Genomic DNA, 26,158 nt, shown 5'->3' with positions numbered 1-26,158 from the left:
TTCTCCAGGCAAGAACAGTAGAGTGGGTTGCCATTTCCTTCTCCAATGCATGAAAGTGAAAAGTGAAACTGAAGTCGCTCAGTCATGTCCAACTCTTAGTGACCCCATGGACCGCAGGCCACCAGGCTCCTCCATTCACGGGATTTTCCAGGCAAGAGTACTGGAGTGGGGTGCCATTGCCTTCTCCAGCATTATGGCTGGGTCTGCTGTTAATGTTAGTAATGGAGATGAAGACCTATTCTTGTGTAGGCAGTGACTTTAACTTGCTGGGTGAGCCTGGGAAAGGCACTTGACTTCTCTGGACCCCCAGAATCAATTGTTTGCTAAAGCTTTGAGCCTAAAGCCTACCTTCCCTTGGTTTGAAAGGAGAGAAGTATGCTATTAAAGGATGTACTCAAGAATGGCAGCACCAAACACAGTTTCTCCTTGATGTAAAAAGAAGAAAAGCTTAAAGGGAATACTTCAAGTCACTAGGTGATTCAGCGCGGCTTAAAGAAGTGTTAAGGACACATGCAAAGGTTCCTCAAAACTCCAGAAGTTGGAACCATCAGTGCGTTGATACAGAATTTGAATTAACTTATTAGGAATTCAGGTTTTCTCATTTGGAAGATGAAAATTAGACTGACTTCACAGGGTCATCTTGAATACCAAGTAAGATAAAACCACAGAACACAAATGTGTAAAGCTCAGAACTTTATATGAACTCTTATACCACCAGAGAAAATGGGAGTTCAGAGGTGAGATGGCATACCAACATCGTACATCTAGTGAGTGGAATTAGAGAGGTGGGAAGAAGGTTTAAGAGGGAGGGGACATACGTATACCTATGGCTGATTCATGCTGATGTATGGCATCAGATCAGATCAGATCAGTCGATCAGTTGTGTCCGACTCTTTGCAACCCCATGAATCGCAGCACGCCAGGCCTCCCTGTCCATCACCAACTCCCGGAGTTCACTCAGACTCACGTCCATTGCGTCAGTGATGCCATCCAGCCGTCTCATCCTCTGTCATCCCCTTCTCCTCCTGCCCCCAATCCCTCCCAGCATCAGAGTCTTTTCCAATGAGTCACATAAACCAACACAATATTGTAAAGCAATTACCCTCCAATTAAAAATTAATTTTAAAAATTGGTTGGTACAATTCACCAGTGGGTGGGGTGGTGGATAACTGGAACCCAGGGTGGTCATATTCTAAAATCAAGTTATTCAACACAACATTCATTCAAGAACAAGTTGAGTGTTTCCTAAGTGCCCAATATTCTAAATACTAGAGATGCATTGGGGAACACAAATATGTTTCTCCAAGTACCTTTAAGTTCTTACAGGATACTGCCTCCTGTCCAAAATCACCTTTCCACAGCTATTCTATCTACCAAACTAATCAATAATGCATTGATTGTAATAGCTAAAGTCTAGACAACCTAGATGTCCATCAACCAGAGAGTAACTCTGTATTATGATACCACCTATACAAGGACTTCCCTGGTGGCTCAGACAGTAAAGTGTCTGTCTACAATGTGGGAGACCTGGGTTTGATCCCTGGGTCAGGAAGATCCCCTGGAGAAGGAAATGGCAACCCACTCCAGTACTATTGCCTGGAAAATCCCATGGATGGAGGAGCCTGGCGGGCTACAGTCCATGAGGTCACAAAGAGTTGGACACAACTGAGCGACTAACACTTTCACTTCCTAAGGGAAGGTCTTCAGCTAGCAGAGGGGCTGGCCAGATAAGCCTGTCAGCTTTTTCACTTAGTAAGAGACTCTCAATGAACTCTCCGATCTCCTCCTACCCAGCAGGGAGGTAATGGACTGACACTCCCATTACTCAAATGCCTCAATTCCCCAAACTCTAAGAGCTGCCAGAAACCCAGAAACCCTCTTCCTGCTGCCTACAAAATCAGCCCCCCAGGAATGTACAGCACACTTCACTACCCTGTTTGCTGGCACATTCGCATGGTTTTATGGTTCCAAAAACTTGCAGCATTTTATCTGGGCTGTCCATCTGTTCTTAGAGTGGACAGTCCCAACAATCAAGGAGACGTCAATAGTCATGTTCTCCAGGTGTACGTGCCTCCCACTCAGACTGCACATTTCAGCGGCACCAGCAGGCCTGGTCCCATCAGCTCTCACCCACGTTCAGCAGGATGCAGAATACAATCAAGGGGCAGGAGTCAGGCAGGCAGGAACAAGTTTCAAAGACCCACTCCGCCCGAGACACCCAGCTAAGTGTTTTCCTATCCAAGTCCTCAAAAAATAACCCGCAAGGTGGCTGTTACCATCCTATTCGGACAACTCAGGAAACGAGAGACTGCCCTGGGGTTGAAATGTCTCAGGAAACAGTTTCAGAGAGGAGAGCGAAGTAGATGAAGCCCCGCAACCAGGAAGCGGCAGGACCAGATTTCAAATCTGAGAGGCAGAGGCAGATGAGTAACAAAGAATATAGGATTTGGGGACTTCCCCGGTGGCCCAGTGGTTAAGAATCCGCCTGCCAATGCAGGGTACACAGGTTCAATCCCTGGTCCAGGAAGATCCCACATGCCTCAGGCCAACTAGGCCCATGTGCCACAACTACTGAAGCCCACACCCACACACCTAGAGGCTATGCTCCACAGCAAGAGAAGCCACCGCAATGAGAAGCCTGCGCACCGCAACCAGAGAAACTCAGTGCAGCACTGAAGACCCAGTGCAGCCAATTAATAAATAAATAATATGGGGTTTAGAGGCCAAAAGACGTGGTTCACATCCAATATTATGTGAACACACAGAAGCTGTTTTCTCATCTGGAAAATGGGAATAATACCTAGCTCATAAGATTATTGGGAGAAATAAGTGGCATAATGTTCACACAGCAATGAGCAATATGTCTGGACCAGAGTCAGCCCTCAATAAAAGGGACCTTTAGGTCGCTCACAACTAACCAGGGTTTCTGACTCCACGTCTAGGCCTCTCTCTGCACCATAGAGAAACCATCTCTCAAAGCAGGCATGGGGTTAGCTACAGCCATGTAGCTTTACCCGAAGGCGGAAACATCGAGAGGAGAAAGGAACACACAGGACCAAAGAGCGTCACAGGGTGGTGGCTCAGTCCGCACTTGGAGAGGACTGTTCTGTAGGGGGTACTCCAGGGTTTACTGGGAGAGGTGGAAGATGGCACTCTCACAGTCAAGCTGACCCGCCCAGGGAAACTTGCTGAGGCACCTGTAGAAACATGAGCAGTTTTCTCCACAAGCCGTGAGTCACACAGAGGCTGGTAAACGATAAGCCCCGGGGCAGATCATTACAACTTCCTCCCAGATGCTTCCTGGCACTGCTGGCTTGTATCACTGGTTTCAAAATGAAATTGATCTGAAACCAGGTCTCATCATTACTCATCCCCCTTCTCCCCTTCCTTCTAACAGCTAGTGAAGTAAGCTGATTCCCGTTCCTGATTGAAGTCTATCTCCACAAGCCACGAATCTTGGCCTAGTCATGGAGGCGTGAATGGGCTTGTGGCAAACTGTTTCTGGGGCAAGTTGGTGAGCACTGATGAGCACATGGGGCAACAGTTTAGATTGTAAGGCCGAAAAACAAGAGATCTAAACATAGCTCTTACTTCCACACCCACATAGGACCTTAAAGTCATTTGACTGCTTTAAACTCTGTTTCTCCCGCAGAGATTCTGAATCATAAAGTCTATGAATCTGATGAAGAGGTAGGCATCTGTACCAATATAAACTGATAGGTTTCAGCACTGAGTCTAAATACACAGCACCAGGGACTTCCCTGGTGGTCAGTGGTTAAGACTCCAGGCGCCAAATGCAGGGGGCCTGGGTTTGATCGTTGGTTAGGGAACCAGATCCCAAATGCCCCAACTAAGAGTACACATGCAGCAATGAAGACCCAGTGCAGCCAAATAAACAAATATTAAAAAAAAAAAAAAAACACACACACAACACATGCAATTCCTAGAATACTGTTGAGGGAGTTAGTAACTTGAGGCTACTTCTAGAGAAAAAAAAAATCTTTTTTTTTTTTAGATTAGAGCTCTAGTATATCTGCTAGATAGAAACATTCAGTGGAAACAGGAGTCCCTGGCCTGTGCTCAAAGCTCCTCTCTAAAGACCATACTGCCAAGCATGGCCTCAGATCCTGAGCTGGAAGCACTGTAAAACCTGGTCAAGAAGGGTTGAGTCCCTGGGGTACTAGAGCCATTGAAAGAAGAAAGCTTTTGCTTCTTAAATAGACTTCTAAGAATTAATGGATACTAAACTGAGAACTCATTCCAGGCCTGCTTTTAGGTTGGAATTGAGTCAGTTCAGTTCAGTCGCTCAGTCGTGTCCGACTCTTTGCGACCCCGTGAATTGCAGCACGCTAGGCCTCCCTGTCCATCACTAACTCCCGGAGTTCACTCAGACTCATGTCCATCGAGTCAGTGATGCCATCCAGCCATCTCATCCTCTGTCGTCCCCTTCTCCTCCTGCCCCCAATCCCTCCCAGCATCAGAGTCTTTTCCAATAAGTCAACTCTTCGCATGAAGTGGCCAAAGTACTGGAGTTTCAGCTTTAGCATCATTCCTTCCAAAGAAATCCCAGGGCTGATCTCCTTCAGAATGGGACTGGCTGGATCTCCTTGCAGTCCAAGGGACTCTCAAGAGTCTTCTCCAACACCACAGTTCAAAAGCATCAATTCTTCAGCACTCAGCCTTCTTTACAGTCCAACTCTCACATCCATACATGACCACTGGTAAAACCATAGCCTTGACTAGATGAACCTTTGTTGGCAAAGTAATGTCTCTGCTTTTGAATATGCTATCTAGGTTGGTCATAACTTTCCTTTCAAGGAGTAAGCATCTTTTAATTTCATGGCTGCAGTCACCAACTGCAGTGATTTTGGAGCCCCCCAAAATAAAGTCTGACACTGTTTCCCTATCTATTTCCCATGAAGTGATGGGACCAGATGCCATGATCTTTGTTTTCTGAATGTTGAGCTTTAAGCCAACTTTTTCACTCTCCTCTTTCACTTTCATCAAGAGGCTTTTGAGTTCCTCTTCACTTTCTGCCATAAGGGTGGTGTCTTCTGCATATCTGAGGTTATTGATATTTCTCCCGGCAATCTTGATTCCAGCTTGTGTTTCTTCCAGTCCAGTGTTTCTCATGATGTACTCTGCATATAAGTTAAATAAGCAGGGGGACAATATACAGCCTTGACGAAGTCCTTTTCGTATTTGGAACCAGTCTGTTGTCCCATGTCCAGTTCTAACTTTGCTTCCTGACCTGCATACAGGTTTCTCAAGAGGCAGATCAGGCAGTCTGGTATTCCCATCTCTTGAAGAATTTTCCACAGTTTCTTGTGATCCACACAGTCAAAGGCTTTGGCATAGTCAATAAAGCAGAAATAGATGTTTTTCTGGAACTCTCTTGCTTTTTCCATGATCCAGCGGATGTTGGCAATTTATCTCTGGTTCCTCTGCCTTTTCTAAAACCAGCTTGAACATCAGGAAGTTCACGGTTCACATATTGCTGAAGCCTGGCTTGGAGAATTTTGAGCATTACTTTACTAGCGTGTGAGATGAGTGCAATTGTGCAGTAGTTTGAGCATTCTTTGGCATTGCCTTTCTTTGGGATTGGAATGAAAACTGACCTTTTCCAGTCCTGTAGCCACTGCTGAGTTTTCCAAATTTGCTGGCATATTGAGTGCAACACTTTCACAGCATCATCTTTCAGGATTTGGAATAGCTCGACTGGAATTCCATCACCTCCACTAGCTTTGTTCGTAGTGATGCTTTCTAAGGCCCACTTGACTTCACATTCCAGGATGTCTGGCTCTAGGTCAGTGATCACACCATCGTGATTATCTGGGTCATGAAGATCTTTTTTGTACAGTTCTTCTGTGTATTCTTGCCAGCTCTTCTTAATATCTTATGCTTCTATTAGGTCCATACCATTTCTGTCCTTTATCGAGCCCATCTTTGCATGAAATGTTCCCTTGGTATCTCTAATTTTCTTGAAGAGATCTCTAGTCTTTCCCATTGTGTTGTTTTCCTCTATTTCTTTGCATTGATCACTGAAGAAGGCTTTCTTTTCTTTTCTTGCTATTCTTTGGGACTCTGCATTCAGATGCTTATATCTTTCCTTTTCTCCTTTGCTTTTCACTTCTCTTCTTTTCACAGCTATTTGTAAGGCCTCCCCAGACAGCCACACCTCCAAACTCTCAAGGGCACACCCTTGAAAGTCAGAAGCTTGTCTTCTCAGCCATGACACAGAGGTTTTATTTAGTCCCAATGTCCAACCTTGTTGGATGTTATGGCAAAATAAAACCATCCATCATTCTGGGGTAAATGTCCTTCAAATGATCAATCTTGGACAGTTTCCCTACTGATATTTGGACATCTTGATGAGAAGGAAAGAATAATGCCAGTTTAAAAGTGTTACAGCCAAAAGGCAACTTGTTGGGGAATGGGGGAGATACTGTCAAAGATGTTTCCATTCTAGTTTGCTTTAGGGACACCTCTAGTTTATAAAGCAAACAAATTTATCCTTGTAGCTATCACTATCTTTTGTTAAGGGATTAGGATAAAAAGGTGAGAGGGAAAGTGTATGGAATTGCCTTCAGAAGAAGATTCTGGCATTTTCCTGAGTAAAATCATACATAGAAAATAGTTCACTTACTAAGAAATACAAAGTAAAAGGACACGTGTTGTGAAATACTTGGGGAATGGATGCTGCTAAATATTGTTAGAGCGTTAGAGGAATGTAAATTGGCAGAAACTTTTTGGCAATTAAGCCTTAACGAAATCCTCTGATCAAGGAATTGTGCCAGGAAATCAACCAAGATGTGACAAAACCATACCTGCACCGATGTTCATTGACTATTGCTTAGTGTTTAAAAAGTCTCAACAACTTAACATTCAACAGAATACTTAAGTATGTGTGCTACAGTAGCTCAAACGTCTCATCTACAGCCTTCAATGTTGTAAAAAATATCAATGAAAAACAATGGTCTGCTCAGGGGAAAAAAACACGTCATAAAAACAGCCATTTATAGCTTATAGCCTGAGCCTGACAATTATAACATAAAATATTAATATTTTTATACTTGTAAAAAAAAAAACTGGTGGGGGTGGAGCTGAGTCTTGGCTGCTGGGAAGGCAGACTAGTTCTTTCCACAACCAACGACTTTCCAAGCCAAAGAAGTCCAAGATGGAGGAGCGTGAGCAGAATCTGATCTGAGGAGGCCAATAGGCAGAGGCCAAGAGGCATGCTGGGTGGCAGGGGTAGGACAAGGGGAGCCCGTGGGGCAGGCTGGGAGCCCAAGGGGCTGTCCCATGGCATGGTGGAAGATGAAGCATCCCAAGTGTCCTGCCATAGCTGTTTGGCATTCTCAGAGGAGCCAAACTTTGATTCCCAAATGCTGAGAGCAGCACAAGAGGACCCGCTGCCTTGGATGTGTTCATGATGACCCATCACCACTAGATCACCACCGTGGGGAATGCTAAAGAGTCAACCACAGAGCTAGAGCTGAAGTATTGGATGAAAGGCATTCTCAAATGCCTGTTGGTACAAGGAATGGCTTTACAAAGCCCTTCTCTGATTCACAGAAGTAGAAAATGAAGCTGGATTGTTGAGAAAGGAGGGCCAGCTGTGGAGCGATAAAGCAATGGGACTCCTCTCCCTCAGATATCCTCAAGGAAGACTTGGTTAGGAAAATGGATGTGGAAGATCTATTGAAAATGTTCGTTTGAAATGACTAAAGTCCTTAATGGGTGGTAGGCCTCCATTCTGCTCATCTTCCAGTTTTTTCACAGTAAATATGTTTTGCAATCAGAAAGAGATGTGATTTTGCCCACCTCTGCCTAGTAAAGTTATATGGCAACTCCCCGTTGTTGAGGAGGAAGCAATTCTTTCTATGAGAAGTTTTGCCTCTCTGCACAAAGCTCTTTGGAAAGACCTAAATAATGTTACTCAGGTTCTTCTCACCCATGGGAGCTGGATCCTCCCTTGTACTCTCCAGAGAGAAACCCAAGCTGAGTTGTACTCCACAGCACTATGGGAATTCCAGAGACAGTTGACTCAAAGCTCAGTGTTAGCGTGCTGTCAGTGATCCTCACCTGAAGAATGAGAGCAAAGATCTGGAGATTGACCTGGGACCTCTGGGATATCAATCAAGGGTCTGGTGGGCAAAAGTGTTGCACATTGGCCCTGCAGCCTGGGCAGGTCAATTCATATTTAAGCTGTTAACAGTAAGCTCTCAACAAATTATTTTTAGTCTCTAAAATGGGAACACACATACACATACATACTCAGGCTCTGGTTAGAGCCAAATAAAATGCACTGTGCTTTTCAAAGCACAATTAAGTATTCAAAACTAGTGACAGTGATTTAAAAAGCAAAACAAACAAACAAACAAAAAAACCCAAGAAGGTAAAGGTCATGTGAAATACTGAAGTAAGCAGAAAATTAAGGGAAAAAAATGGATCAACTGCCATTAAGACAAGCATTGGAAGTTAAATTCAAATTGCCATGCTTTCAGAAATTCCCTGGCAGTCCAGTGGTTAGGACTTGGCACTGTCACTGCTGGTGGCCCAGGTTCAGTCCCTGGTCAGAGAACTAAGATCCTTGCAAGCCAAGGGGCCAAAGGAGGTTGGGGGCGGGGGGAGCCACACTTCCATTCACATCTCACAAATCTGTCCCTTTCTTTTATATTCTCTCTAAAAGAGATACACCTAGCTCTTTACAACGGTCTTCATGATATCACATAACAATGGTTCCCAAACACAACTGATAAAATCACCTAGAGAACTTTAAAAAAAAACATTCAGATTCCCTGCTTCCAGCCCACCCATCACTTCCACTGATCAGTTTCTGGAGGTGGATCCAGGGAAGACAGTTTGTTGGTTTTTTAAAGTTCCTGATTCTCACCTTTACTTCTTGTAAGGTAAATTGGTATAGATTTTTGAGGGTGCTTCAGAGTATGTATTAAAATTTCAAATGTCCAGATCCTTCTTCTGACCAACATATATACCTGTCTTTTCAATATCTCCCCCCTGATGCTTTAAAGGCATAATCCATAATAGTAAAATCATTATGTCAAAAAGCAAATTCATGATCTTCTTTGCTCTTGGCCTAAATCTGGTCCTTTTCCAGTCTCCCAGGGAAGGGTACAGTGTGTACTCAGCTATACAAACCCAAAATCTGGGCCTCAGAAGCAGCCCAAGGTCTGTGTCTAGAGTACCCGAATTCAAATGTTGGTTTCAGTGACAAGACTCTGAGCAATATGTTTCCATTGTCTGTAAGGTGGGAAGGATGCCAGTAATACCTACTTCAGGTAAAGGAGTTACTATTTAGCATAGTGCGTAGCCTACGGTTATCTAGCATCCTTTTCTTTGACCATTTCTCCCTCAGACTTTTCTTGCCAGTCAATCGCCAAGACTCATGTCTCTCCATCTCTCCTTCCCCCAGCTTAGTATTTACTACATCATTTTTAGCCTAAATGAATACAGTATTCTCCATTTTAATAAAGGAGGACCTTTTAGAAATTCTATAGATGATACATTTGAGAGGGTAAGATCACTTCCTGTTTTGAAACTTATCAGTGATGTGCCACTCTTCTCAGGATAAAAACCAAAATCTCTAGTGTGCCCAGTCCCTATCCGCACTGTCTAGCTACAGTGGCCCTCTTAAGTGCATCGTAACCCCTTACCACAGGGCATCTGCACACCTGCTCCTTCAGTGTCTCCTACATTCCCATTCCAATGCTACCCAGTTACCTCCCAACATCTTCCAGATCCAAATTCAAAAATTACTTTCTTAGGAAAACTTTCCCTCAACCCTCCCAAAGTAGGTCAGTTTCCCCTGTTAAAAACTCTCCTGTGCTCAGTCTTGTCCAACTCTTTACAGCTCCAAGGACTGTAGCCCACCAGACTCCTCTCCATGGAATTTTCCAGCAAGAATTCTGGAGTGGGTTTCTTACTCCAGGGGATCTTCCCGATCCAGAGATAGAACCTGTGTCTCTTGCCTCTTCTGCATTGGCAGGCAGATTCTTTACCACTAGAGCCACCTGGGAAGCCCATGTAACTCTCTTCCACAGGTTTCATTACAACTTGTAATTACACGTTTACTTCTATTGCCTATCTCCCTTAACTAGTTTGTATAATACCCAAAGGCAAAGACTGTTAGAATCTGCTTATTACTAAATCTCAACACCTAGCACAGTGCCTGACACAAAGTAGGCATTCAGTAATTGTTGAATGAACTACGAAAGTCCCTTAACCCAGCAATTTTGCCTGTAGGAATGCAGTCTAAAGATACGTGTATAACAACTAGTCTAGCTGTAGCAACATGGCTATTATTACCACTGCTAACACCTAACATTTATTTATTTCATGCTTTTTTACACACTAACTCAGCCTTATGAGATCCTCATTATTACCTCTATTTTACAGATGAGGAAACTGAAGCATAGAGGTTAAGCAAATTTACCCAAGTTTCTACAGCTAGTAAGCAGACAGCCTGAACACAGGCACGGTGGCTCTGGAACTCCACACAGTTATATTTTTGCAGACTTCAGTTGTCAAAATTTGAAATGTTGCTGGAAATACTAAAGTCTCACTTTGCATGCAAAGTTTGAAGAAATTAAAATCTCCCAAATTAAGAAAAATGTAAAAAGTGACATAATTTCAAAACAAGAGAGACCAGTGAATGATAAGCATCTAATGGTTTTAGAAAAGGCAGAGGAACCAGAGATCAAATTGCCAACATCCGCTGGATCATGGAAAAAGCAAGAGAGTTCCAGAAAAACATCTATTTCTGCTTTATTGACTATGCCAAAGCCTTTGACTGTGTGGATCACTATACACTGTGGAAAATTCTGAAAGAGATGGGAATACCAAACTGCCTGATCTGCCTCTTGAGAAACCTGTATGCAGGTCAGGAAGCAACAGTTAGAACTGGACATGGAACAACAGACTGGTTCCAAATACGAAAAGGAGTACATCAAGGCTGTATATTGTCACCCTGCTTATTTAACTTATGTGCAGAGTACATCAAGAGAAACGCTGGACTGCAGGAAACACAAGCTGGAATCAAGATTGCCAGGAGAAATAGCAATAACCTCAGATATGCAGATGACACCACCCTTATGGCAGAAAGTGAAGAGGAACTCAAAAGCCTCTTGATGAAAGTGAAAGAGGAGAGTGAAAAAGTCGGCTTAAAGCTCAACACTCAGAAAACGAAGATCATGGTCCCATCACTTCATGGGAAATAGATGGGGAAACAGTGGAAACAGTGTCAGACTTTATTTTGGGGGGCTCCAAAATCACTGCAGATGGTGATTGCAGCCATGAAATTAAAAGACGCTTACTCCTTGGAAGGAAAGTTATGACCAACCTAGATAGCATATTCAAAAGCAGAGACGTTACTTTGCCAACAAAGGTCCATCTAGTCAAGGCTATGGTTTTTCCAGTAGTCACGTATGGATGTGAGAGTTGGACTATAAAGAAAGCTGAGTGCCGAAGAATGGATGATTTTGAACTGTGGTGTTGGAGAAGACTCTTGAGAGTCCCTTGGACTGCAAGGAGATCCAACCAGTCCATTCTGAAGGAGATCAGTCCTGGGTGTTCTTTGGAAGGAATGATGCTGAAGCTGAAACTCCAGTACTTTGGCTACCTCATGCGAAGAGTTGACTCATTGGAAAAGACCCTGATGCTGGGAAAGATTGGAGGCAGGAGGAGAAGGGGACGACAGAGGATGAGATAGTTGGATGGCATCACTGACTCAATGGACATGAGTTTGGGTGGGCTCTGGGAGTTGGTGATTGCCAGGGAGGCCTGGTGTGCTACAGTTCATGGGATCGCAAAGAGTTGGACACGACTGAGCAACTGAACTGAACTAAATTCCCTTATTCCACACACGTACACGTCACATATGTTCATAAGAGGACATGTCTTGAATCATGGGAGTTATGAATTATTTGAGGTTTTCAAGGGTAAATCTTTAACATCAGTGCAATCACCCTATACAAGACTGTTTATTGCAGTGATATTTGGGTTTAAGGAAAAAAATCCATAAGCACCTCTTAGAAAATAAGATCAGAAATAAGTATTTTCTTTAAGAATGGAAATCAAGTTTTATTCATCAAAATGCTTGCTAACTAGATTTTGAAAACTAAAGAGAAACTTGAGGAAAAGTGCATTTCACTCTGATAAATATCACACTCTCAAGCTTTTAACATCCAAGGAAAATAATACAAGTGCTAATATATTTGATAGTTCACATCTGAGTTCTGCAATTTAAATTTTTAGAATTTTTTATTTCAAATGCTTTTGAAACATTCAGATAATTAAATCTTAAAACAATGGTTAGTGTGAAAACTCATGATTTTTAAATGTTATAGTAACCTTACTAGGCTTACTGCAAACTCTGTCTTGAAGGTATTATTCAAACATAAAAGTTTAATTTATCTGAATGGGGTCAAGAGGAACAATTTATCCAATCGTCTTTCTGCAGCAGTCTTTCCTAATAAGGTGATTCCTGAGAGTTAGATTTCTAAAAATCCAAACACCTCACAAGTTTTACGGTAACTCCCCCCTACTTCCATGTCTGCAGAAGATAAAAATAGGGGGTTAGCTAAATAAATCATGGTATATCTGGCAGGTAGAAAGACTAAGGAGCTGTCAAAAGCAAGATAGAAGTGTATTTACCAGTCTGGAAAGATGTGTGTGAGTCAGTAAGTTTAAAAAAAAAAAAGAAAAAGTAAGTTGTAGAATGATTGTAAGTGTGATACAGGTCCAATCCTTGTTACAAAAATTCCTGTGTGCACACCTAATTTCGTTGTCAAGAAAAAGGTCTACAGGGATTCATGTTCAACTATTAACTGTGCTTATCCTGCAGGAGCAGAACTGAGGAAGAGAAGCACTTTCACGTGTTTATTTTTTATTTGCTTCTGTTGAGATGCAGTGGAGCTCAATGGTTAAAGTTCAGGCAGCTTAGATTTGAATCCAAGTTCTGCTATCTACTATTTTCATAATTCTGGGCACGTTATTTAACCTCTCTGGCCTCAGAGGTTAAATGGGGTGGTAATAGTATCTACTTCAAGGCATGATATGGTGATTAAACAAGGTAATACATGTAAAATGCTGAGAAGCTGTACCTGTCACATAGTCCATGCTATTATTTTATTGAAAAACACTGTCTTTACAGTGAACAAATATTAATGTGAAATCCCAGACAGTGAGCCCAACTCTACACAAACTATATAAAATACTATATATGAAAGGGGGTGTGACAGAAATAGAAAGCTCCCTAGGCAATTCCAACAGTCAGCCAAGCTTGCAAACTACTGACTCAAAACCAGCTGGGTTCCAGTTGGGGAACGCAGGAGCATTCTGGAAGTGGAAAAAGACCATAAAAGACCAGAAAATAGTAGGTCTTGAAGCCCTGGTGGGAAGCCCCGGCTGAAGCTGACTCTGGGGTGAGGGCAGGGTGTGGGCCTGGCATCCTGTTCTGGCTTGTGTGCGGGGAGCCCACAAGTAGCTGTCTTCTCTCTGCCTGAAACTATAACAAGATGGGGCTCGTTGGGAGGAGGCAGGCGGCCTTAAGCAAGACACCCAGGATGGCAGCTGAGGCCTCCGGCCCTGCCCTCTATCTGACCAACCACGTCCAGGGCTAGCCATGGAGGCGCTTCCCACACAAGAGAGTTAGGGCCGCAAGGCCGAGGAGCTGGAACCAGAGCACCCGCCTGAGGCCCAGAAGCCCGGTCTCCCTCGCCTGCGCCCAGACGGACGCCATCAGGTGTGTCCTTTGACAAGAGCCCAAACAACTTCTGAACAGACCTGAACTGGGGAGGGTGGAAGACAGTTCCAGTGGGGAATATACTAGTTTCCAAACTTGGGGGAGGAATCTTCTCAGAAAAACCCACAGGCATACAATTAATTCCAGGGAAAGCAGAGACTTCTCAAAGTTAACGTGAGACCCTGAGGTCTGACCTCCCTGCTGGGCAAGATCAACCTGTCTCTAGTCTTCAGCACAGGTTTGAGGCTTCTTGCTAAGGGAGATGCAGTTTCAAGCTGGTCCCATGTGCTCTCAAGCAAGGAAGACTGCGGTCACTGAGACTGAGGAGAAAGAGGAAAGCCTGGGCTCAGGCCTCCCTGGCCGCATTCCCAATCTAACCCCTGGGACACTCAGAGTCTGGAGGGAGGGCCGCTCTCTCCTCCTCCTAGGGTTTTCTGTGGCCCACAGAGGCTCTGGGAGCAGGAAGCAGCCCCCAGCCCTCCTGCCTCTTAGCTGTGTGGCCCTGGCTCCGAGCCCTCTCCTCGGATGGCAGTGACAGAGCCACAGCTGTGAGCTCAAAGACAGGGTAAAGGGAGGAAGGAAAGTGTTCACTGGGCTCTCCTCCCCAGGAGGAGGTGTTTTGGTTCACTGAGCAAACAGCAGGACCCCAGGACCCTGAAGTTCATCAGGACCCTGGCAGCCACAGCCTGGAGGGATTTTGGTCAGTCTGAGGAATTTGTAGGCTACTGATGTTCTAGGAGACCCGCAACCTCATGGGTGCCCAAATTTGGCTGGGAGAGCAGGGTGGGTGCTGGATATCAAGCTCCTCCACTCAGAGCAGGGCTGGGGGAGGTCCTTGATGCTGGGAGCAGGTGAATATGGGGTGAGGAGAGGGAGGAGATGAACCACCAGAACTGACAGTGAGCACTGTCCACTGTGGCGCCTGGTATCTGGGCGCTCCCTATTCCCCCACATCCTACAAGGGAGGCTGGGGGCCTGGATGGAACTGTCCCCTCCGCAGCCCCTCCCCTATCACTCCAGATCCTGGTGATTAACAGAGGCCTGCCTGTGGAGGGAACAGGAATTCAGAGGTCTCGGGTCAGATGTTAACTATTTCCAATCTTCCCCAGCGTGGCTAAGGCCAGAGGACTCACAACCCTGACTCCCAAGTACCTCACATGTAGGAGTCCAACCTGCTTCAAGTTCTGATTCCACAATCTACTGGCTGGGTGACCTTGGAGGAGTTACAAAGTCACAAGCCTAGATTTCCTATCCAGTGAAATGGGGCCAATTCCGCACCCCTCATGGGGCTTTTAGGAGGATTAAAAGGGCTTATTACATAAAGTACGGAGTGTAGTTTCTGGAACTCAGTAAGCGCTCCAGTAAATGGTATTTAGGTTGTTTTTTTTCTGATTTGTTTTGTTTGAAAGCCCTTCCGTGCCAGCCCTGCTGCCTGGTAATGCCAGCTAACTCAATGAAACGAGGGGGAAGATTCAGCTGAGGCTGACCACGTCTTTGGGTCTGGGAAAAGTCGGGAGTCGAGAAGGGATGATGGAGGTGGGCCCAGGGTCCTGGATCCAGAGGAGACTTACGAGACACTGGGCTCCATGAGGGCACACCTGGAACTCCAGATACACCACCTGCCTTTCCCAAACACCATGCTGCCTCTCCTATGGGGGATGGAAATTCTGAGCTGGACTGGACCCTCCTACTTCGCTTTTGTTCTCCACACCTTACACTCCATGGTCCAGCCAGACTAAACGTGTTTAAGTTCCTGGACCCCATATGCTGTTCCCTTGGCAGGAACACTCCCTGCCACCCCTCATGTCCCAACCCCTTCCCCAGTCTCTGCCTTGGATATCACTTCCTCCAGGTGCCCTCCACCTCCAGGAGCACATCAGCAGCCTTTCGTATGTGACTTTATATTTTTCTCCCTTGATTTTCTCCCTTGATATATATATATATAAAACTTATTTTGTCCATCTCCCCCAACTAGTAGGTGGAAGGGCCTGCAAAGCCACTAAGGCATACCCGGCACCTAGACTAGAGCTTCACACTTGGTAGGTGCTCAATAGGTATTTGCTGAATGAAGGATTCACTATTAAAATTGCCTGGTGACTGATCTGCTTCCTCCTGTAGTTAGGGAGCTCACTGAGGTGAAGGAGCTACGGGCCTTGCTTGCCTGTGAAATCCGAGCACCCAGCAGGTACTCAGGCGTTTGCTGGCGGCATAACAACCAGTCAGCTTGGCCTTGAGTCTCAGATACCTCACTGCCTCTGTGACGAGGGAGGAGCTGGACTCGACCACCTTGGCCACATGAGAAGGCTGCCACCCACCCACACGCTAGTCAGGACAGACATCTCCACCCAGGAAAATGTTCTCACCTGAGAAATTCAGGGCCCTTTCCAGATTCCCCTTCTACTTTGGGGGAGTGTGACAAGCATGAGCTTAAGGACAAATAAAGGAAAGGATTTCTCCCTCAAAACAAAGGATGTCATCAGGTATTTAATAAAGAACTGCTGTCTCTTAGCACAGGGCCAGGTGGGAAGCAGGAACCCAGAGGGGATGGGTCCAGGAAGGAGACTGTTGGGAGAAGGGGATGGTAGATAAAATCCAGAAGAGGCTCAGCAACTTCAAGACACAGAAAAGCTGACATCTCAGTACTCGGCCACTGTGCTGAGATCCCAGGTAATCCTCAGTCAACCCAGCAATTAAACTCCCAGTTATGTACCTAACCAACCCGCCTCTACAATTTCACTTGAACAATGGGGTTCGCGCAGCACTAGCTGTAATAGCCAAAAAAATGGAAACTTCTCAAGATGCCCATCAACAGCAGGAGTGTGGATGGTCCCATGACGAATACTATGGAGGAAAGACAGTCTACCACAACCACATCCAGAACTATGCGAGAATCCCGAATGTGCAATGAAAGAAGCCAGATCCGAGAGGATATTCAGTTCAAATATAGGCGAATCAATCCACGGTATTTGAAGTCCTGATAGTGGTGGTTTTCTTGGGAAGGGTAGACATGGGGAGAGAAGTGGCATCTGAGGTGCTGATAATGCTGTTTCTTAATGTGTATGCTATAGGGACACGGGTGTTTTAAGTGTGATGTTCAGTTACAGTGGTTCTTTGAATGGAGATGGTTCAGCCTCAGGACAGAGGACTCCACTGCTTTGGGGAGGATGCCACTGCTCTGGGGAAAGAGGACCTTCTCTCTCTCCTCCTCCATCATCCTCCAAACACTCTGCAGAGCTATCGTTTCCTAGAAATTCAAGCTTGTGGTAGGCCATGCCTTCCTCACACAGCAGGGAGGTGAGGGCACCCTGCACGGGTAACCTAGGAACAGAGTGTGTGAAGAGGTGGGAAGGGAGACTAAAGGTTTGAGACCTGCTCCCCAGGCACCAGCTAACGGTGATGAACGTCAGGCTCTGCAACCAACCCTACTTGGCTGCTGAGCTAGGAAGGCAAGCCAGGTAGGCTAGAAGCCCCAGTTCCCAACTATTCATTCCACAGAGGCAGATTTATTGGACACCATGGAATCCCCTTGGGTGTAAACCCTGGCCTTACTGCTGACTTCCCTGGAGACCTCTTGCCAAGTTTCTTACCCTCATTTTACAGATGAGGGGGAGATATCACCACCTTTATGGTAAGGCACTTATAAGCATAAAAAATAACTAATCTTAGACAGTTAGCTCCTCCACGGCAGAGTCTTAGTTTTGTTCATTTTTTTAGCCATAGTTCAAGAGTACTGCCTGATACATGCAGCTGTTAAATACATGTTTACTGAAAAAATAACATGTAAATAGAGGGCCTAGCCCATAATGGCAGCTCCAAAACAAAAGGCGATTTTTATACAAGTTGAAATAAGCAAAACCATCTTGACGTTAACTCCTGCTCAGCCAGATTTATTACTGAACTTTGAAGTTTTCTACCAGAGCTAATGAGGGTTAGCTTTAATCTTACCCAATGCTGACTAAGGGTGAGTTGAACTTGTGCAGGGGCCATAATGAAGTACTGGATTTCTTTTACTGTAATTAAGCTGCTTCTCTCAACCATTCACCATGAAGAATGTATAGACCACTTGAAGTCACTCACTTTTAATCACTACACCAATACCACACAACCTCCTTCTTCCCACATTACCTTTGTCTTTGCTTTTAGACCACACTTGAAGGCAGGCAGACTCCAGAATGTGGGGTTGGGGCAGGGGAATATTCCTGCTCTACCTCCTTCCAGATTAACCTCTCACTCTTGGTCTCTGTAAGCCTGGCTTCATCTGACCCAAGCCCCCATCACTAGGACACTTGAGAGACTGCATTCAAGCTGATTTCCTCTGCAGGTGTGTCTCTGGAAAACTATGATGAAAAGGAATAAATGATTAAGTCCTCTTGAGATAGAAGGCTACTGTTGGTGGGATTTGGTGCTCCAACATTGCACTTCATTTCATCCACCTCCCACTTTTCAGTGGTTTAAAAAAACACAAACATTCTAGGAAACTTGGGAGTCAGAAACCTCCATTCAAGACCTATTGAGTCACTGCAGAGATGACTTTGGTGAAGTCACAACCACTGAAGTTTCATCTGTAAAATGGGCAGAACTTCACAAGATTGTCATAACTTTTGCAAATACCTTCTGGGACCTATAAATACCAGGTCCTGGGCATAGACCTAGAAGTGAAAGTCATATCTGTGACCCTCAAGGAAGCTCAAGAGTTTAGCCTAGGGAATTGAATCCATTAAGCTGTTCCTATGTTTCTCCACCTCTAAAACCTCCAGCAAGATTGAGATACAGTTTCTGAAGTCCCAGCTCTGGGATTAAGAGCTCAAGTTGTTTAAATGTACCTCACCAGCTTCAAGAGAATGTCAGGAGGATAAAGCAAGCTCAGAGTTGTGCAAATGCTTTGAAGAGGAAAGTGCACATACAAACAAGGTATTAATTATATCAGATAATGTCTTTGAGCTCAACTTCATAGACACCTGTGAAGTTCATAACCCGGGGGCAAACAACAGGGGCAATTGTTCCTTGGCTATAGGGAAACTGTTGTCTGCTTGGCCAAACTTGAGAGTTTGTATGTACCCTCAGGTCAACTCTTTTAACATGGCGGGAGCCAGGCTGGGGCTCCCACATATTGAGGATAGGGAGCTGGTATGGAGGAAGGGAGGTAGAAAAGGTATCAGCTGTTGAGGACTAAAAGAAGAAATACGACTTTTTTGCTTCAGAGTTCCAATTTATTGGACAAATTGGGCCCAGAAACTTGCTTTTACTTAAAAAGAAGGCAGCATCCCATTTCATGGGAAGACTCCCCTAAGAACTCGGCACGTTGCAGGGAGCTCTGCTCAAGGTTAGCCAAGCACGTTAACCCACCTTTTATTTTATAACCCAGGTGTGCTCCTGGCCTGAACCCACCATTTTTACAACCATAAACCAGACATCCGAGAAAGCAGAATTTTCTCAAAAGGTTTAACATGACTGACGTCACTGAGAAGCAAGTACTTGGCAACCGGACCGTGAAATAGAAAACCTGATCACCACTTCCCCACAACAATCTCAAGCTTAGTGAAGTGACAGTTAATCTGATATTTCTTCCTTCAGTAAGAAAGATAAGGTGCAGACTACAGTCAAAGCCATAGCCTGCTCTCCCAGAGTATAGCTGGAGAACTTGACAATGAGGGGGAGGGGGTACAGATTTGGCAGAAGTCTGGTTAGCAATAAAGCTTCCTCAGGGAGCCGGAATTGGATTTGGGGCCCTGCCCAAGTTAACATTTTTACAGGTTGGCTGAGCTGCAGTTTGTTAGCCAGTCAGTAATAAACCCATGTGCAAGAATTTAAAGTTTATGAGGCATGGCCTCTTAATGCTTCTCCTCAGCTCCCTGCAGCCAAGAGTTTAAGGAGCTTGGCCTAGCCTGGGTGTTAATTGTTTTGTCAATCTGCAGAGTTATTTGGGGGGGGGGGGGGCGGGGAGAAGGAAAAAAGGCTTCCACAGACTGTAGGCACCCAATCCTCTTTTTTTTTTTTTTTTTAATTTTTTTTTTCCAATCCTCTTTTGAAGAGACAAAGGAGAGCCTTTCTATCCCCTAGCCATCCCCACATTCAAGCTCTGGGAATCCGTACCTGGGGTGAAGGGTAGGCTGATGTGGGAATCAGAAAAATGCTAGGTGGCACGGGTTTTTAAATTGCTTTGAAATTTTTAACTGTAGATCCCCTACCCAGAAAAATCCACACAGAAACTCTTAAACAACTTTACAGGTTAAGGATCCTCTGGACCCCACCCAAGGATCCTGGGATACACTTGTTTAAGAAGTTGGGTTTGAGCGGTTGGAGGAGCCCCCACTGTCTTGGATGGAGGGAAAGAGGCCACCATCTGCCCCTCAGTTGCCTGAGTTTCATAACACAGTGGTTCTGCTCATCAGAGTACCCCCCATCCACCTCAAGTTTTTGAACTTCAGGTGGTGGTGGGGGGCAAGTAATTGTGAGATCAAAAATGAGCTTTGATTCCTCATCCGCCTACAGATGGAGACTTTCCGGCTTCTGGATCTCCACTCCCTCAAGTACCCTAACATTCCAGTCCCGAGACACTGGGGGCCAGGGGTGTCCCCAGGGTGTAATGGCCCCAGTTCAGGTGTGCCAGGCCCAGTTTCCAGGCAGGCTGCAGGGGCGCAGGCCCTCCGGGAAGGGCAGGGTTAAGAGTGCATTCCAGCTGCCGGGGGAGAAGGGGGGCGAGGGGAGGGAGCGCGAAGAAGAGAAACAGACCGGGTCTGTCTGTCGGAGACACAAAGCACGGTACACAAAGGGGGCCCTAGAGGGGCGAAGGGGGCTGCCCGGGGCACGGCTCATCCCCACACCTGCGCGGGGGCTGGGGAGGAATGTGGACGGCGCATTCCTCCACTGGGGCCAGCAGGGGAGAGCTTCCTATGTCCGGGCGGGGAGAGTAGCCCAGCCGCCCCGCACCGTGAAGGAGGGGGGCAAGGTAAGCCGCCGCAGAGGGACAAGGAGGGGCTGGACGTCAGAGGGCTCTACGCTCTCCGGCCTTTCCCTTCGGCCGCCCACCCCTCTTCAAGTCCCCGGGATGCTGTCTGCGCCTCCCCCACACCTGAGGCGGCGCCAGGAGTTCCCCGCGGCAGCCTGGACACCCCACGTGCGGCCCCCGCTCCGCAGTTCCACAGGCGGGCCCAATGGTGGGGGGTCCTTACCTTTTCCCAGCGCCTGGCCCGGCTCCAGCTCCGCGCCTCGCGCCTCCAAGGTCACTTCAGCTTCCCCGAAGCCTGCCCGGCACGGTTCCGAGGCCGCGCGCGGCAGCCAGTAAACCTGTGCCTGAGGGAAGGAGGGAAAGAGGGAGGCTGGGTCATAGGCGTGCCCGGCCCTGCAAACCCATCCCGGGGAGTCCTCACAGGCTGTCCCGGACAACCCTGGCCCCACGGAGCCCAGCCCCGCGCTCTCCCGGACGCCACCGCCGCGTGCGGACCCCTCCCGCCAGCCCTCTGAGGAGCGTTCCGGCCGGGGTCAGGGCAAGGCAATGGAGTACCTGGAGTAGGAGAAAGAAGCGCAGGAGGAGGGACGCGAGAGGCCCACCACGGAGCCCCATGGCTGGAGAAAGAGGGGTGAAAAGCTGCCGCAAAAGCGGGCTAGTGCTCCGCTAAGCTCAGCGTGAGCCGTCGAGAACCGCGGCCCGCGGGAGCCGGAGGGAGGGGGCCAGGTGAGCGCAGGTAGGTGCTGATTGGTCCAGCGCCGAAAGATCCCGCCCTCTCGCAGGTGGGGCCGTGGTTGGCGCGGTGGAGGCATCCAAGACCCCCACCCCCCCCACCTCGTGCGCGCGCGCGCGCGCACACACACACACACACACACACACACACACACACACACACACTGTCTTTACACACACATACTGTCTTTACACACACACAGTCTCTACACAGACACACACACACACACACAGTCTTCTCCCGTTCCCTCCTGCGTTCTCTTGGCTTTTCTGGAATGCCTCCCGGCAGGGACCCAGGCCCTGTCTTGCAGCTTCTGAGTTCGAGAGGGGAAAAAACCCCAACCCACCCCCTCCTCAGCCTTCGCAGCACGGGAAGAAAAAGGTCTCTGTGCCTTGCGGCTAGAGTGGGAAAAAGAAGTGGAGATGCATCTGAACCCGGCTGGAAACAGAGGCGCCGCGTTCATGCTTGCCTGAGGCGCTCTGTTACCCAAAGCTTTGATGGAGGCCGGGTGTGTCCGTCCCACACCCGGCGACAGCGGGGGCGCGCGGGGGGTGGTACCTCCTGCCTCTTTCCAACCTCCCACGTCAGCCTGCTCCCAGGTCTCCAGGGTTTAAAACTGGCAGCGAGGTCACCAGGGACCGTTACAAAATCTGCTACAACTCACGGAAGACTCATTACTTCCCTGGCACAGCCGAACAAATGGAGGCTGGGAGAGAAGATCCCAGAGTTCGAAGCCGTGGTGACACCAAAAGGTGCGAGGCAGAGAGGTGGTTGTTAATCCCAGCATCTCAGGCAACCTCCCCCCCCCCCCCACGTCAGATACATAATTAACAACTTCTCAACTTGTGAAAACGCAAATAAAGGCATTTTTAAAATCGCGACTGTTTTTATTGGTCTGCAGTACTGAGTATAATCTAAGTGAAAAATGCTGGCTGCGCGGAGCAGCCTTTCCGTGAACCTCCCTTCAAAACAGCTCTTCCGCATCCTTCCCGGGAGCAGACGGCGGAGCTGGGCGGAATTCGTCTCTCGACTGCATACCCAAAGTGCCCTTCCCCTGGCGACACGCAAATGGGCCATGGGCCCTGAAACGGTCCTGACTCAGTCGCTCCACAGTGCACGCCGTCTCCGCACCGAGCTGAGCTTTCCCGGCCAGTCCCAGCCTCTTGTTCCCGGAGCCCTTCCCACTTTCCTTAGCTGTCTTGAGAATTTCAGGCTGAATCCTCATCCCTTTTCTCTCTTCTCCCCATTTCACATTCAGAGGTTTGAGGAAGAGACTGCAGTCTCTAAGTATAGATTTTTTTTTTTTTTTTTTTTTGGCCCTCAAAGGCTAACCTGGAAGCCTGCCTGTCTTTACCACCAGGCCTGCAGCGAAGAGGTCGGTTTGCGCTGTGACGGTGGGAGTTCTCTTTCAAAACGATCTTTGGCTCTGGGGGCGCACCGCCTGCGCTTAAGCCGGGATTCCACCACTTATTAGCGTGGTGGCCTCAGGCTAGTCAAATAACACCTCTGAGCCTCAGTTTTGCATGCCTCTAGTGGGGCTATTGTGCTAACTGGTCTCTAAAATCCTAGGATTGAATGAATTAATGCAAATAGAAGAGGATTAAGTTAATTAACACGTTTAAAATGCTAAACTCAGCACTTGGCATAGAGCAAGTGCCCAAACGTTGCCTGATATTATAGCTTTAGGATCCAGCTCACTGGTTGCCTCACGAGCCGTTTCTCTCTGTAGTACCCTCAGGTTCCCCAAACTAAGAGAATAAGAAACGCTGTAATCCTTCAAGTTCACGACTGCTGGTAAAGCGAGCAATTGCATCTGGTATCAGGGGAGCGCTCGGTTATCGGGCCTGTGGTCCCGGCAGCTGGTGGCTGGGGAGGGCCACGCGCGGTTAAAACCCAAATCCATCTGCTGAGCACCAGCCCCCGTTGCCTCGCGCCTCTCTCTCCCGTAGGGGTCGCTTTCCGTGCCCGAGGGGAGGTTAGATACCCGAGCAGAGGCTTTTCCAGGCGGCGCCGGCCCTAGACTGTACCCGGGGGGCCCCGCCTACCCTCGCCTCGCAGGTATCCCCGCGCCCGCCCGGAACCAGATGAAGCCATTAGGCGGACAGTTAAACACCAACGAGCGTCGGGATACAGGCCCTAATTAAGTAAACACCCGACTGGAGGGCTGTTGAGCGCGCTCATTTCCGTCTCCTTCCAGAGCACTCAGCATTCCGGGCGGGGGAGAGGTGGGGAGCGGAGAAGCTGAGAGTCAGCTCTTCTGCCTGCACCATGGACCACACTGCTGGCTTCCCTGTAGCTCCCCTAGCCGTCCGTTCGTTCATTCAATTAAGAGATACTTGCTGACGGCCTGCTGTGTGCCAAGCACTGGAGATACAACACTGAATGAAACAAACACACCCGCAACCTTGGAGCTTCCATTCCAGATTGTGAGGAAAATAAGTAAATATATATATACATATTTATATACCTATATAGGAAAATAAGTATAAATATATAGAGAGGAAAATAATATACTTATAAGGAAAATAAATATATAGCATGTTAGTCGGTATGTGCTATGCAGTAAAGAACAGAATCAGTTCAGTTCAGTTGCTCAGTTGTGTCTGACTCTTTGCGACACCATGAATTGCAGCACGCCAGGCCTCCCGGTCCATCACCAACTCCCGGAGTTCACTCAGACTCACGTCCATTGAGTCAGTGATGCCATCCAGCCATCTCATCCTCTGTCGTCCCCCTTCTCCTCCTGCCCCCAATCCCTCCCAGCATCAGAGTCTTTTCCAATGAGTCAACTCTTCGCATGAGGTGGCCAAAGTACTGGAGTTTCAGCTTTAGCATCATTCCTTCCAAAGAAATCCCAGGGCTGATCTCCTTCAGAATGGACTGGCTGGATCTCCTTGCAGTCCAAGGGACTCTCAAGAGTCTTCTCCAACACCACAGTTCAAAAGCATCAATTCTTTGGCGCTCAGCCTTCTTCACAGTCCAACTCTCACATCCATACATGACCACAGGAAAAACCATAGCCTTGACTAGATGAACCTTTGTTGGCAAAGTAATGTCTCTGCTTTTGAATATGCTATCTAGGTTGGTCATAACTTTCCTTCCAAGGAGTAAGCGTCTTTTAATTTCATGGCTGCAGTCACCAACTGCAGTGATTTTGGAGCCCCCCAAAATAAAGTCTGACACTGTTTCCACTGTTTCCCCATCTATTTCCCATGAAGTGATGGGACTGGATGCCATTATCTTCGTTTTCTGAATGTTGAGTTTTAAGCCAACTTTTTCACTCTCCACTTTCACCTTCATCAAGAGGCTTTTTAGTTCCTCCTCACTTTCTGCCATAAGGGTGGTGTCATCTGCATATCTGAGGTTATTGCTATTTCTCCTGGCAATCTTGATTCCAGCTTGTGTTTCTTCCAGTCCAGAATGGGAAGTGCCAATTCACGGGACAGAAGGCAGAGTTGAAAACTATGAATAATGTGATACGGAAGGTGGTTTTAGGTCAGGATCTAGCAGGAGACAGAATCCAGCCACATGTTGATTGAAGTCTTAGTGAAGGGACTTGAGGAACGGGCAGGGTTCAGGGGTGTTGAAGGTCCGGAGATAGTAGCAGCAGAAAGGCAGCTACAACTTGGAGGGCTGGATGGCAAAGGGAGGAAATGCTGTCACTGGGAGTCAGGGGTTGGGGCTGGGGGAGCTGGAGTGCGGAGGACCACCCCCTCAAGTGGAGCTGCGGTCTGGGAGGGACAGGACACTTGCTCAGAGCAGAGCAGGGAGGATGTGTGTGTGGTGGGGGGAAACAACCCAACATCTCTCTCCTTTCACCTTTCATCTTCTGGCATTGCCTCCCAAGGACCAAACCCACGCAGAAGCCTGAGGGCAAGAAAGCAAGAGAAAGGCAGAAAATGGAGGAGGGGCTGATAAGCAATGGGGAAAAAGCCCAGAGTCCTCCTTGAGGAATACAGACCTTAAGGCAGCGGGGAGCAAATTACACCAGGATAGCTGAAGCACGAGGATTGAACGAGGGAATACATACAGATGAGAATTAATTAATATTTTAAAAACACTAAATTCAGCACTTGGCACAGAGCAAGTGCCCAGGTATTGCTTAGTAGTATTTCCAAGCAGAGAAAATAAGGTGAAAGGACCTGGACCTGAGGCAGGAGATTACTTCGGACAGGGTAAAAAAACAAAACAAAACAAAAAAAACAAACCAGTGTGGCTGGAGTGGAGTGAGCTAGTAGGAAATGAGTCAGATTTGGGAGGGTGAGGAGCAAATCTTATAGAGCCTCCTAGGCTATTGTAAGAATTTTAGCTTTTCTCTGAGAAGGAAAGGAGGAAGGCCCAGGAGGGTGTGAGCAGAAGAGAGGTGAAAAGACTATAGGACATGAGGGCAGAAGCAGTGAGGTCAGATGGGATTCCACTGCAGTCAGTCAGGCAAAAACTGAAATGGCTTGGTTCAGGGTGCTCCTTGTGGAAAGGGTAAAAAAATTATCAGATTTTTAAAAATTAATTAATTTTTAATTGAAGGATAATTGCTTTACAGAATTTTGTTGTTTACTGTCTTTAAAAAAAAGAAAAAAACAGAAAATAAAAAGTACTGGTGAAGAAGTGAAGAAATCGAAACACTTGTGCACTGTCGTAGGAATGTACAATGGTAGAACCACCATGAAAAATAGTAAAGTAGTTACTTAAAAAATTAAAAATTGAATTACTG

General features: G+C 46.9%; 1 protein-coding gene across 8 annotated transcripts in view; it reads right to left on the bottom strand.

The window, feature by feature from the left end:
- Nucleotides 1-26,158, bottom strand: part of CDH3 (cadherin 3) — a 139,320-nt gene that overhangs the window by 45,533 nt on the left and 67,629 nt on the right. For 6 of the 8 annotated variants that reach the window (XM_070771946.1, XM_070771942.1, XM_070771943.1 and 3 more), the window contains one exon: nucleotides 20,938-21,058. In XM_070771946.1, coding sequence (XP_070628047.1) covers nucleotides 20,938-21,058 — 121 coding nt within the window. Of the gene's footprint in view, nucleotides 1-20,937; nucleotides 21,059-21,269; nucleotides 22,049-26,158 lie in introns of those variants that run through there. The other 2 variants (XM_070771949.1, XM_070771947.1) reach the window with 2 other exon arrangements.

The sequence above is a fragment of the Bos indicus genome, chromosome 18 (genome assembly GCF_029378745.1).
Source record: "Bos indicus isolate NIAB-ARS_2022 breed Sahiwal x Tharparkar chromosome 18, NIAB-ARS_B.indTharparkar_mat_pri_1.0, whole genome shotgun sequence".
NCBI classification, from domain to species: domain Eukaryota; kingdom Metazoa; phylum Chordata; class Mammalia; order Artiodactyla; family Bovidae; genus Bos; species Bos indicus.
This window is presented reverse-complemented; position numbering and strand designations above follow the sequence as displayed.